This window comes from Neurospora tetrasperma (genome assembly GCF_000213175.1).
Source record: "Neurospora tetrasperma FGSC 2508 unplaced genomic scaffold NEUTE1scaffold_2, whole genome shotgun sequence".
NCBI lineage: Eukaryota > Fungi > Ascomycota > Sordariomycetes > Sordariales > Sordariaceae > Neurospora > Neurospora tetrasperma.
Window position 1 is genome coordinate 1768794 of NW_009799100.1, and position 13534 is coordinate 1782327.

A 13534-nucleotide genomic window follows, 5' to 3' on the forward strand; every position below is an offset into this window, starting at 1 on the left:
TGATGTCAAATATGCCATGTTTGCGTATGTTCATTTTTCCCTTTATATATATATATATATATATTTTTTTTTTCGCTCTTTCGAATCCAAAAAGAAGCAGCAAAGAAGCCGCTTAGTTACCCGGTCACATGGACCAGTACCCAGTTCCCTTGCTCTTTCCCCAGCCGACCCACCTCACCGAAATCGGTCCTTTCCAAACAGGTATCGTTGCGCGGCTTCCCCCGACCTATCCGACCGCTGTCTCCGCCCAGAACTGCTGAGAAACGCCCGCAATCCCCATTCCATCCACGCGCTTTGGAAGATCGACACCGCCAGTTTTCGTCCTCCTTCTGATAGGTCATCTTGAACCTCTTCATCCTTCATCCTATCATCATCCAGCCCTGTCCTGTCTTACTCACGCTGATACCCCCTTTTGCCCATCAGCATCAACAACATCGTTACCGATCATCAGACTCCAAGCGACAACTTAGCTGGAAACGGTTGAGGGCATCCCTCCATAAAACCTCAGTTCGCAAGCGTCAATATAGAGCCCATTGATCCCTCTTTTGTCACACAACATAACCGATACCCCTCAAGCCAAGTCCAGACACCTAAGCATCTTTTGACTTGCTCAACAACCGCCTCTTTTTGCTGCAACTCTAGAGCTTCCTGTCCATCAACACCTTCCGCCCCTGTACTCATAAGAACGACCCCGACAATATGGCTGTCGGAATCACCCAGACCATGGCTGCAGCCACCACCACCGTCCCCCTCTGTCTCAAAGCTACCTTCAAGGAGACACCAAGCCTAAACAACTTCGATAAGCTCGTCCAGGCCTTGAAAGATGCCCTGGGACCGTCGTCGGGTTTGACTTCAGACGATGTCGATGTCGAACACCTTACTCGCTTGATGCAAGACTATCAAAGTGATGAGGTAGAATGGTCGAGGTTCGCCTTTGGTGATGCAAGCCGGGGGTACACCCGCAACTTGGTTGATGAAGGAAATGGGAAAAGCAACCTTGTGAGTAACAGTCTGCCCGGTGCCTTATTTCCATGCACCCCTATTCCCCGTCCCTCGACAACAACGTGCCTTTCTGTATATTGTGTGATGCAATGTTCACTCGAACAAAACACTGACAGCAAACAATGAACAGCTCGTTCTAGTCTGGTCCCCAGGCAAAGGCTCACCCATCCACGACCACGGCAACGCCCACTGCCTCATGAAGATCCTCCAAGGCAACCTCACCGAAACCCGCTATGCCTTTCCCGACTCCACTTCATCATCATCATCCTCCTCCTCTCCCTCCTCAGAACCAGAACGAATGCAAGTTATTGCGGAAAAGGTCTACCGCGAAAACGAGGTGGCCTACATGGCCGACGAGCTTGGCGTGCACCGCGTGTGGAACCAAGACCCGGACAACTTTGCCGTCTCGTTGCACCTGTACACGCCGCCCAATGTAGCAAAGGGGGGCTGTCACATCTTTAACCCGGAGACGGGAAAGAAGAGCCATGTGCCCAAGTGCGGGTACTACTCGGCTTATGGGAAGAGGTTGAAAGAGTAAGAAAAGACAAACAGAAGAGATGAAAAGAGAGACGATATGCAAAAAGAGAGGAGATGATACTCAGTCGAGGTTGTAGTCGATGATGAGCATACACGATGGGTGGATGGATGATTGATAGATAGATGAAGAAGGTAAGGGTCGGTGGCAGGTGATGAGCCTCGTTTTGTCGTCGAATTGGAGTCGAGTCGAATCCGTTTGCATAGTTTGGTTTCGTTGGGCTGGATGGGGGTATATGATGACGATGATGATGTCTCGTCAAGTCGAGGGAGGCGTTCGGTTGATGAGCGGTGATTCAGGGGCTATTGTTATTCCCAGGCTAGTTTGTTTTCGTTCATGTTGCTAGGTAGTAATTGTATTGTTGCTTGCTTGCTTGCTTGCTTGCGTGTTTCCATTGTTGCTTTCAGTGTCGCTCCCAGTGTTGTCTCGCTTCGTGGACATCGGGTTGAGAAGAGAGAGCGCTGTATTTGAGAGAATGTTCAGTACCGTAGGGTCCGTAACACCGCGAAATATGTTTTTCGAGCGCGAAATTGGGGAGAACGGTAGAGAATTAAACCAGCTTTACAGCACCCAAACAGCGAAAGAGATGTGAGAAAGGAGAAACGGGGAGGGAAGAGGAGACATTGATGTCGTCGTCGGCGTCTTGAGGAGCGGATGCTTTCTCACTTCTCATACTGTTTTGGGACTAGCGCAAATTGCACCATATTCCTCCAATCGTCTTTTATGGGTCGAGCGGACCCTCGGAGTCGATTCGATGTCAGGTCTTGGGGGTGAACTGCAGTCACGTTACTTATCATGTGATACCTCTCTATACACTATGGTAGCAATCACCATCTGAAGAAGCACCCTGCTTCTTGAGAAAACGAACACAGCAATCGTCGACGACATGTAGTTTGGTTTGACTTGTACATGGTTTCCAATATTTTGACCATTCATCACTATGTCGAAACCCCAAACTCAAACTTTCCTCTCTACATGCATGTCCATTGTCTTAATGGACAGCTGAGCAAAAACAAGAACAACGCCTAAAACATAATCGCTACGAGACTCTGCTACCACCACCATCACCACCATGCTGATTTATTTACCTGATAATAAGTACCATACCCCCTCTATCACACGACACCGTCATTGGGTAAGGTGACTCCAGTAGCGCCACGTCAAGGACAGAATCCAAGTGACTTCTCAACAGCCGGAAATGTTCCTGCGAAATGATCTTGGTTCTTGACGGTCTCATCTTTTGCTGGGCATTCCTGGCTGAGTTGGACGATGACGATGATTTGCCATTGACTCCTTGCGCCACACCACTGCCCCTTCCGGTCCCGGTAACACCAGAACCACTAGCCTGGTCACCGGACGATTTGCCATGCAAGCGCTCGGTATTGAGAATCAAAGACGGAGTGGGATGACTAGCCGTGTAACTCGGCGCCGCCTCTCCCAGCTGTAAACCCGAGTAGATCCTGCTCTGACTCACATGCGTCAGATCCCAAAACCGTAGCTTCTTGTCTGAGCCGCCTGTGACCATAAATGCGTAGCGCACGTCCCGTTCCTGCAGCGGCGGCGGCGGCTGTTCTTCAACCGTGGCGGCGTCCGTTATGCCCCAGCCAAACACCAGTGCGCGGACCCCCCGGTCGGCGTTGCCCATAGCGTTGGGCTCGATATTGGTCGCGAATCGCGAGAGCATCTGTCCTTGCCCATTGGAAGGCTTGTCCTCGTCGACTTGCCAGGCATCGTAACCCTTGGGGCCTTCCTTGTTGCCGCCGACACGGTAAACTTCGCGGCATGTGGCCTTTTCAATGTCCCAGACTGTGACCTCGCCTTGGCCGGTTCCGCCAGAGGCACACACCCAACGGCCTCGGCCGCGGGAAGGGTGGATTGCGAGCCGGTAGATGGATCCCTTGCCGGGCACGCCCCAGCTTTTGAGCTTCACTTTAAAGCGGAGATCCCACAAGTCCAAGACGCCGTGAGACGTTCCCAGGCAAAGCCAGTTTTTCTTGAAGTCGATGCAGAAACAAGTGGGTGTGCCGTGATGGACCGGATTCTCCAGTTTGAAGAGCAGTGTCATGGTTCGGAGCTCGATGCCCCAGACGACCGACTTGTTGGTGGCCACGACAAGGATCGACTCGTTGTCCCGCTTGTAATGTTCGCACCACACACCGAACTCGCCGTCGACAAAGCGATGTTCCCTGACTGTGCGGAGACGAGTGTACCGATAACTCTCGCCCTGCAAGTAAGTCTCAACCTTGACTATATGTACGCTGCCATCCGTGGCACAACTGACGAAGCTATGCGTGTTCTCAATGAAGCATAGCGCACGAACCTTGGCACCGGGAGCGTGTCGATGGGTGAGGCGAGGTTTGTGAATGTTAATCTTTTCAAACCTGGCCGAGTCCCAAACCTTCACGGTCCCATCATCGCCACCGGTCAGGAAGAATTGGTGATCCGGAGCAACAACGATCCGATTGATGGCACCGACATGCTCAACAAACGACGCGATAGTCACTCCTTTCGGCTTCCATCCATTTTCCCTTTGCTTCCCTGGTTGGGAGCTGATAATCTTGCCGGTCTTACGGCGCCCAATGGGTGTAACCTCTGGACCAAACTCTGCAAGGTCGTGTGGGTAGTTTTCGACGTACATGGTATCCAGCATCTTGAGAATATGCGGGTCATTTCCATGGTAGTCGTGGTTCACACGCAGTTTAATGCCGGGCGTTGGCGGCACGCTTTCAGTGTCTGGGGACCTAATATGAGTTCCCTGATAATGCTGAGAGAGGGGCGCTTCAACCTCACCAAAGGCATTGGTTTCTGTAGTACCAGTCTCAGGAACGGACTTAGCGCTGTCCTTACGATTCATCAGACTCATTGCACTAGACTGGTGCTTCAAGGCCCTCCTTGTTTCGTAAGGGGAGTAGTGAGCAGATCCCACGTCGTCATGAGGGGAGAGCAAAGAAGCCCGGCTCTGGTGAGACGCCGACCGTCTCAAGGTATCCCTTGAGCCTTCGCCATTGCTGTCCGTAGCAAGCCTGCCGTCCACGGATATGGATGGAAGATCTGATCGACTGCCCGACTTGGACTTTTGTTTATCCACCGCGGCCCGACGCCTTTGACTCAGTGGATCACCAATGGTCAACGACGCATCGAGGAGAGCCTCCTGGATCGTCTTGGGAGCCGTGTCATCATCGTCCAGTTGGGGAGCAGGATAGCGAATGGGTTCCTCTTCGAACATGACGGTCTGAGGCGTGATACCCAAGTTTCGCAGAGGAATGATGTCCTCGAGCTCAGATCTCTTCTCCATTTGCAGTTCAGTCGAGTCTCTCCCTTTCATCTGAACAAGACGCCATATGAACTCTCGCAGCATGATGAGTTTTATCTCGTCCGCCTGTGAGAGCCCTGCAGTCCTTAAGCGCCCCAGCCACTGCTCATCCTCATCTGTTTTGGAGAGTTTGGTCACAGCGCGAGCATCCCACAACCGTTTCGGAGGCTTCCAAAAACCGCTCTTCTCTGATTTTGCAGCCCATTGCATAGCCAGTTCAAAGACGTTACGCGAAAGTGGTTTTTGAAGCGAATCAAGAAGCTGAAGCTCCGACCAGCCAGGGATAATATCTGGCTTCAAGAAGGGCTTCAACTGTGGGTAAACCGAAACCTTCAGGTATGCAGAGCTTAGGAATTCGTTTCCGGCTGCTATGAAATGAGCGGCCGCTTCACGGATCCAGATGTTTGGATGCATTGTAAACCGTCGGACAAGGGCGACTAGGTCCACAAAGGCCTCCTTGGTCAACAGCCCCAATCGAGTCAACTCTGCCAATGATTGAAGCGCTCCTTGTACCACGAACTCCTCAGGGTCATCCACCGCCTGGATTATCAGAGGTAGAATGAAGCTTTCGAGGGTACTACTTCCCATAAACGCGGAAATGCCCACGACGGTGTCAAAGAAGGCATACCGCAACATCCAGTCACGGTCGTTGAGGTACGTGTTCAAGTGAGCGATGATAACGTCGTTCGCCTTTGCAACGCCGAAAAAGATGCACAGATCCGGTACTGAACTGAGAAAGGCTCTCCGAACAAAAGGATTGAGGTCCTCGATGAGCATTTTCGTATGGGTCTCAAAGAGGTCTACTAGGTCTTGGCGGGAACTGTCAAACAACCCATCGAGAGCCGTGTTGGTCTCGTTGCCTGGCTCAAGTTCTGGATCCGAAATGGTCACTGATCCATCGGCTCGAAGCGTCGCGGCCATTGCTAGGAACCGATACGCGGTTGTTGCCAGTTTTCCTAGACAGGCTGCATACGTGGCTCTAACTACAGGGCTTGGGGTCCCCTGTGATCCCAAGAGCGCAACCTGCATTCTGGGTAGGATATACTCGAGGAATATATGTGAGTTGACGGGGGTGATAATTTTGACGAGATCAAGAAGCTGCGTTATTGTGCGCAGCGCAGATATCGCAACCCTATCGCATTTGTCGGTCAAGAGGGTCATTAGGTACGGCAAGACTCGATCCAGCTTTGCTTCATCGGTTAACCGTTCAGCGAACGCTAGCATGATATCACACGCCTTGATCTTTGCGGTCGCATGCGCGGTGTTGCGCAGGGAAGACGCGACCAGAGTAAGGAAGATGAGTGTTCCATCATCAGTGGCGGGTTGCTTGTTCGCCGAGACATGATGTTCAGCGTTGGGGATGTTGAGTCGAACTGGGAAAAGTCCTAACCCCAACCTCGGGGACGGCAGGTGATGCTCGTATGGGTCATTCCCGTTCGCATAGCCAAGGAAGTAGGAGATCTTGTCAAAGTCGTTCCAGACCCTTTCGATCCTCTGATCCGCTTCCCCGATCCTCGAGTTTCCGGTTGAAAGGTCGGTAATCGACTGCATGTACTGATGTAGGAAGTTGTAGAAATAGCCCGGGAACACTTTGTCCTTCCAGAAATCGAGATACTGCTCGGCCGAGTAGCGCTTTTGCGGATCCACCTGAATCATGTGGGCGATCATCTCGCGCAAGTCCTTATCAGGGATGCGACTTAGATGTGAAATGGACGGGTCATATTCCCCCCTTCGGTATTTGTACAGCTGGCTCAAGTTGAATATTGGTGTTTCGAGGAACAATTCAGCAATAACACATCCGGCGCTGAACACGTCCATGGCCCATGTGATCTTCGCGTTCGGGTCGGGGTCTTGCCCGGGTGGGAGAAATCTCTCGGGAGCCAAATAGCATGTTCTTCGGCCAGACGTGTCAAAGAAGTAGGAAAAATCGGCAGGGTTGTCTTCCGGCAGCATGACAGGCTTGAATGACGATGAAAAGTCCGAGATGTAGAGCCAGTTCCAAGACGTCACTAGTGTATTTTCGGTTTTGATGTCGCCGTGGTATATCTCTTTGGCGTGGCAGTCGCGCAAGGCACACAAGAGTTGGAAAGCCAGCCAACGCTTCTCCATGTCCTCGAGAAATGGCCTGGTGCTGAGTCGGTCGTATAGGGAGTTGTAAAAGAACTGTCGGACCAGGTATCCGTTCGTCTCGGTCTCGATCGCTCGCTGATATGGAAGAGCGTTGGGTACACTGGCAAGCGCATTTCTTTCTCCTGTTGTTTCCCCGCGTCAGAAATGGCCAAAGTCCGATGGCAAAGCTTCGCACATCTGTCACTTACGGATAATCTTCTTCTTGAACCGTCCCAGCGACATGGCGTATGGCTTGACGAGCACTTTGACAAGCACGACTCCATCATTGTGTCTGGCACGAATACTCTTCATGAAGCGGGCCTGGCCGATGACCTTCTCATAAGTCAAATCTGCTAGCTCCGGGACATCAATACCGGCTGCCCCCGCTGGAGGGGCAGTCAAAGAGAAACCCTGACCCATGGTTTCGAGGTGTATAGTCGAGCCAGGAAGCTTAAGCTAACCAGCTACCTAGACGGCGAGATCGTCAGGCTGTTGCGCATCTTGGGACAACCATCCGAGACTTGACAAGTTCGGAGGAGGACGGAAAAGAAAGACAGCTTGGACGTGGAAGGATCGCCAATCTTGGTCTATATGGTTGTAGGGTGGTGTTTGTTCTTTGGAGCTTCGCTCGGTGCGACAGGATGACGAAGGCGCAAAGTCGTTATCAGTATGACTACAGGACGTCAAAGGGAGCGAAATATGCCAACGGGACCGGCACCTGAAGCTAGCTCTGTAGCGCTAGGTGATATTGTCAGCTGCCCTCTCAAGCAGTATTTCTCTGTTTCTTTGGTCGATAAAGGTAAGGTCGTGTGGACGTCAAACAGATAGATGCATATAAGTAGGTACTGTGGTGTGTACTGCGTATGTATGTACATACATCTGTGTGGTAAAGCGGTACCGTTCAGGCGGGCAAGTTGTACTACCGTTCGCCATTGGATGTCACCGGAGCCGGTTACGTATGAGGGTGCCGATAAGATAAACGCGTCAGCCGCGGAGGCTTCCTCGCTTCAGGGTTGGGCACTCCCGCTTTGTTCTTAGGTCTCCGTTACGTACGGTGCATCTCCACTTTGATTGATCAATCATCTCCACCTGGCCCAGGTAGGCCCACTTCAGCCCTATACTATGTAGGTACGTACAGAGTAGTCAAGTTATACGTTCTTTTCTACCATGTAGCGAAGGTGTGTCTACACTTGCAACGCTTTCTGCGATTGCGAGGACGTTATCTTGTTCACTCTTACTGAAATGCTAGGGCCTGCGCGGCTTGAGCCTGCATCTCCATACTCTTGGAGATCTGGGACAAAGCGCCCAAGGCCTCCTTGCGGGGGTTATCACTGATTTGCCTACGATTTATGGTGGGCATGAATGTTGTAGTATGCTTCCAGATTATGCCTAATATTTAGGGAACCTAAAACCCCGTGCCCCGAGTCTTTGCGGTCCATACGCGCAAGGAATTGCCGGCAGGGCAAGGCGCCTAGTTGGCTGCACCCCGTCGCACCGCCTTGAGATCTAGGTAAGAGACGGGTTCATCGAAGATGGCCGCTCCGTTGGGGACAGCATTGGGGTGGTGCTTGGCCTTGTCGACTTCCATGGATGTGAACGAGGTTGTTGTTGCCCCGTTAGGTCCTTGCTTGCTTCGTTTTGGTAGTTCTTGGGCGTGGGGACGGGAGCAAAAAATATTGAATAGGTAATACTTTCGTTTATTAGACTGAGGATCTACCTCAGTGGTAGAGTTACACGGGCAGCATAAGTAGGGTAGACAGGCTTTACCGTAGAGGTAACTGGAGCCAGGCGGGCAGGCAGAGCTACAGACCACTGAGACGACCACTAAGGCCCGCCTGGCAAGTCTGCTAGTATGCATATTTAGCTACAGACACCAGCCCCATGATAATGGCTGAGAAAGCGGGACTAAATTTACCCCCCCCCCCCCCCCCCCCACAAATTAGTTTTCCCATTCTTCTCCAGTGGTACTAGTCTTCTCCATCCAGTTGAATCTAAGACACCACCACGACCACGCTGTTTAGTCTCACCAGTCATCACTGTTGCGATTTTTTCGTGTCTTTACAAGCCGTCGACTACTAGGTAATGCCTAGTATCATTTACGTTTTCATCCTCTCACTGTTCCGTCCTACTTGGTTTGGCAGATTCTCAGTATAATCTCACATCGTTGCACAACGCCACTTTTCAGTATTGCACCCTCTGACTCGCGCTGGTGGGTTACTCCTTTCGTAAGATTGCGAGGTATTGGATCGTGGTCGAGTAACGCCGTGTTGAGTGTTACTGGGGTGAAGCTGTACGGATCTTCGTCATCGTCTTTGCGTGGTGGTGCAAACGCCGCGGTCCAAAGTATGGACTCACTGGCTCGCGCTGGTGGGTTCTCAACTCCTTAATTGTGAGATACTTGGGTCGTGGTAGTAACATCGCGTCGAGGTGATTTCGGGGTGAAGTTCATCGGGGAGTGCCGGGCAGTGACAGAGACCGTCGCGCACATTATATTAAGTAAGCTATTACCATCCTGTGAAGATCAAAGACCTATCAACCTGCTAACTTTGCATTCTAGCAACACGCAGAAACCATTCACCATGTCTGCAACCACCACCTCAGAGCAGGGAAAGCCTGCCACCCAAAAATCCACCAAAAAGGCCATGCCACAACGCCTTGACGCCGTCATATGCACGTCTGGTTTGAGTGGCCCCTTCATCGGCGGTTGCAGGAAAGCCCAGCCAGGCAACAAGAAATCCCAACTGGGTGACAAGGAGGGAAAGTTCGTTCTCGACGATAGGTTGGGCAGCGACGTCGACGTAACCGTTGTGTCCCACTGGCACAACGGAAAAAGTCACTGGTATGGTTTGACCATGAGCTTTGACCACAGCGTCAACAACAAGGTCAACGAAGATGCAGGGTTTGGGGCCCGTTATCAACCAACGACCAGCAACCCTGACATGGCTAAGCTCGAGCTTAGTAACCAGTACACCATTGTAGTAAGCTCTTCTGTATGCTCTGTTTCTATTATGTCCAAGATACTGAACATTACATTAGGTCAAGCTCCCTTACAACATGGACGAATATACAATCTCCATGCGGGACATCTCAAACAGCGTCGAACTTCCTCAGCAAATCCAAGAACTCTCTCCGGTTACCCAGATCGATATTCAGCTTCACAATGGTAGTAGGTTCTTGGTCGAGGGTTTCGGTCTACCGTTCGCCAATCCTAGTCATGCGAGCGACGGATGGATCAACGAAAATACACCAATCATTAGCAAAACAGATCTCCTCGGTCTCCTCTCTAGTTCCAGACTTACTTTACTCATTACTAAACTCGAATCGCGTATCGAGTTTGGAAGGCATCAGCCAGAGTTGTTCCGCTACCCGTTCGACTACCCCTTCCCCAAAGCCCAAAAGTTCAATATTGATTTGTTTGAAAAAATAATCAAGGAGAACATGGTATGTGCATGTGGCATCCCTTTAGCGTATACGATTACTAACTCTTACATTTGTAGGGTGAACGCTTCAGGCCTACCTTCAAGTTCGATAACAACGCACAGAGTGTGTACAGTAATACTATAGCCCACATCATAGATATGTACTAGCTATACAATAACTCGTACAGCATTCGCAACACCAAAGTTTCCGCTTATTTCATTCTTAAGAAGGAGGAACCAGCCAACCCAGACGAACCCATATACTTTACAGTAATTCGTCTCGATCAAACGTTTCGGGACCAATACAAAGCGCATTGGGAACACTTGGTTAAGGATGGAACAATCTCCCTCCATCTTAGAGATATTAACGGCCCTCTTCTCAATAGCCAAATCATAGAGCGCCCGGAGACCCTACCGGCCCTCTTAGACAAGCATACCTTTGCAAAACAGGTTTCCACAGCCAAGAATGCCGTTACAAAGCAATTTTCGCTTGACCTTATCATCAAGGTGCGGGTAAAAGACGAACACCGAAGTCTCTTAAAGACGTTCGATGGGCGTACTAAAGCCGAAGGAGTATTCGAGGTTCGTTCCCATTATATATTAAGGGACGTAACGAGTCACTAACTATTCATTAAACAAACGCAGTATAATAGAACAGTATTACACTCGATTTCAATATTTCCCTCGGCGACTTGGAGCGGAAGGTCATAGCAATCGAAACTTTTTTGCCTAGGAGCGCCGCTTGCCCACCAGAAACAGACCCCGAATTTAACTCCAATAAGCTCAACTTCAAGATAGCCCTCCACAGGGATCTCATACGCGGCACAGGTTTCTTCAACACTTTGACCGCCCCTTCCCTCTCCGGCGTTATAAATGCCATAATACTAGGTACCGAGGCGTCATCGCCTACACCCCGCCCCCTTCCAGTCTTCAATTTTTTCAATTTTGAAAATAAAATCTTAAAGCAACAAATCCTAGAAGAGGCACTCCCATCTAACAGGACTAGGATAGAGCTCTACGGGGCTAAGCGTTATTACAACGTCGCCTTAATCAGCGTACCTAGTAGCACCGGCAAGACAACAACTTTAAACACGCTAACGCTCGGAGGTCTCTATTATTTGCACAGCGGTGAAGTATATAGGTCAGGTCCTACCCATACAGCCATAACCAATTTTGCGTTGAAAATATACACAAATAGGCGCAAGGTTATCGATAGGTACAATAAGGTTATTCCGTCTACGTCCCGTCGGTCTTACCCCCTTATTATACGCGGCTATTCGCCTAAGGTGGAGGTGGAGACTTTTACCAACATCTTAAAAACCGGAATTACGGACAATACAGCATTTAAATCACGAAACCCCAAAAATACACCTCACTAACGGCTAGCACTATCGCCATCCAATTAACTACTCGCTATTTTAAGGTCCAAGTCTCTTAAACAGAGTCAAGAAGCTAGCATCGTACCCACTTTACTCCCAAAACACGCGACCTACCTCTATAAGCTTAAAGAAGAGATTGACCGGGGTAATAGGTCGGTAGCTCGTATCAATCAACTTACCCGTGGTGAACTAACATAGGAAGCCTATCGTAATAGGAACAAAGTCGATAAGCACCTCCTAGAGAAATAGCTGCAAAGGATTATCAACAATACTAATATTATCATAACTACCCCGGCTACAGCACAGGGTATATAGTTTAAAGAAGTTTGGAAGGTAATTAAAATTATTACTATCAACGAAGCAAGCTACATATCGAAAACCGACCTTTACTCTATCTAGGGTAATACCCTAAAGCCTATTATTCTTACCAGCGACGTCAAACAACTCCCTCCGCCAATAATAGAACTCGAATCCAAAGACAAGGAGGGCAATTATACAAACCGCTTTAAAACATATAACCGTATTTCAACTTTGGCCTAGTTACAGGCTGCGGGGCTCCCTACGTTCCGCCTTCTCCGACAACTGAGGATATATAAGGGTATATTCGACCTCCCGAACGAGCTCTTCTATTCCGACTACAAAAACATGGCATATAGCGATATTTACGACCCAGCCCATCCTAACCATACCGTCGGTAGAGCTTTTGAACAGTACCTGCTCGGTCGCAATCCAACCCTCACACCCAGCCCGGAAGGTCACCTGTTGCCTGTTTTCTGGCACATACCGAAAACACGAATTGAGGTAGTCGGCACTTCAAAGTTGAATCGGATGCAAGTAAAGGGCGCTTTAGAATTACTTAACGACTTTATTAAGAATTCCCCATACGCTTCACCACAGGACTTTATAGTTATTTCGGCCCACAAGCCCAATGTGGACTACGGCAACCGACTCCTAAAGTCCGGCCTCCCACACCTCCGTAGCATACCCCCGGTACAAACGGCCGATTCGTTCCAAGGTCGAAAAGGATCAATCTCGGTAATTATTACTAGCACCCGATCCGGCTTCATCCCTAGTTTCGTTGCAGACGAAAATCGTCTCAACGTCATGTTAACACGCCAAAAGTCGGGTCTCCTTATTATTAGAGACAAAAATGTTACTGGGGTCATCGAGGGTAAGGCAAAGGAAGTGCAGAAGGCAGAGAAGGACTCAAAGATGGGCAAGGTCTTCTACGATACGAACGGGGAGAAGAATTACAGCAAGTTAAAGCCTTTGCGGGATGTGATTGTTTGGATCCACAAGAAGGGACAGATCTTGGAAATCAAGGGAGAGGAGGGGAAGAATACCTCTAAGGAGGATGATAAGAAGCTTGCTGATGAAGAGAAGAAGCTTGCTGATGAGGAGAAGAAGCTTATAGAGGAGCAAACGGCGAATGAGATGCAATCACGGGTTGCTGACTCGATCACGGAGTATGACGAGTTGGATTGGGGGAATTTGTATGATCTTGACTATTATGTCGATTAAGGGTGTGCAGGTTATACTGGGCTAGAGCATACTGAACCTTGGCATGCCATGGTTTCGACACAGCTTTAGGCAGTTAAATAGAAGTAGGTAGTTTGCTACATATACGGATTCGTCTCTCATTCAACTTATTATTATCTACAACCAGAAATACTTGCTTAGCAAGTCGTCTTTTCACCGGGCAGCTTTCAGAGTAGAATTTTCCTTCTCCCTCGAGTTGATTGGGGCCTACTGGGTTGATGGTGTGTGTGAGAGCAAA

General features: G+C 49.8%; 3 protein-coding genes across 3 annotated transcripts; 2 read left to right on the forward strand and 1 right to left on the reverse strand.

The window, feature by feature from the left end:
- Positions 1 to 723: 723 nt before the first annotated feature.
- Positions 724 to 1579, forward strand: NEUTE1DRAFT_120866 (cysteine dioxygenase; the record flags this gene model as incomplete). The annotated part of the gene is made up of 2 exons (XM_009850960.1): positions 724 to 999; positions 1133 to 1579. The coding sequence occupies 2 exons, from the start codon at positions 724 to 726 to the stop codon at positions 1538 to 1540; spliced, it is 684 nt and encodes a 227-aa protein (XP_009849262.1).
- An 834-nt stretch (positions 1580 to 2413) lies between these two features.
- NEUTE1DRAFT_59882 (uncharacterized protein) lies at positions 2414 to 8319 on the reverse strand (the record flags this gene model as incomplete). The annotated part of the gene is made up of 5 exons (XM_009850961.1): positions 2414 to 2649; positions 3012 to 7102; positions 7169 to 7415; positions 7667 to 7697; positions 8198 to 8319. The coding sequence occupies 5 exons, from the start codon at positions 8317 to 8319 to the stop codon at positions 2602 to 2604; spliced, it is 4539 nt and encodes a 1512-aa protein (XP_009849263.1).
- Positions 8320 to 9538: 1219 nt separating this feature from the next.
- On the forward strand, positions 9539 to 13278 carry NEUTE1DRAFT_145077 (uncharacterized protein; the record flags this gene model as incomplete). Its single annotated transcript, XM_009850962.1, has 5 exons — positions 9539 to 9937; positions 9996 to 10400; positions 10457 to 10506; positions 10567 to 10885; positions 12880 to 13278. 5 exons carry the CDS (start codon positions 9539 to 9541, stop codon positions 13276 to 13278), a joined length of 1572 nt encoding a protein of 523 aa, XP_009849264.1.
- Between the last annotated feature and the right edge of the window lie 256 nt (positions 13279 to 13534).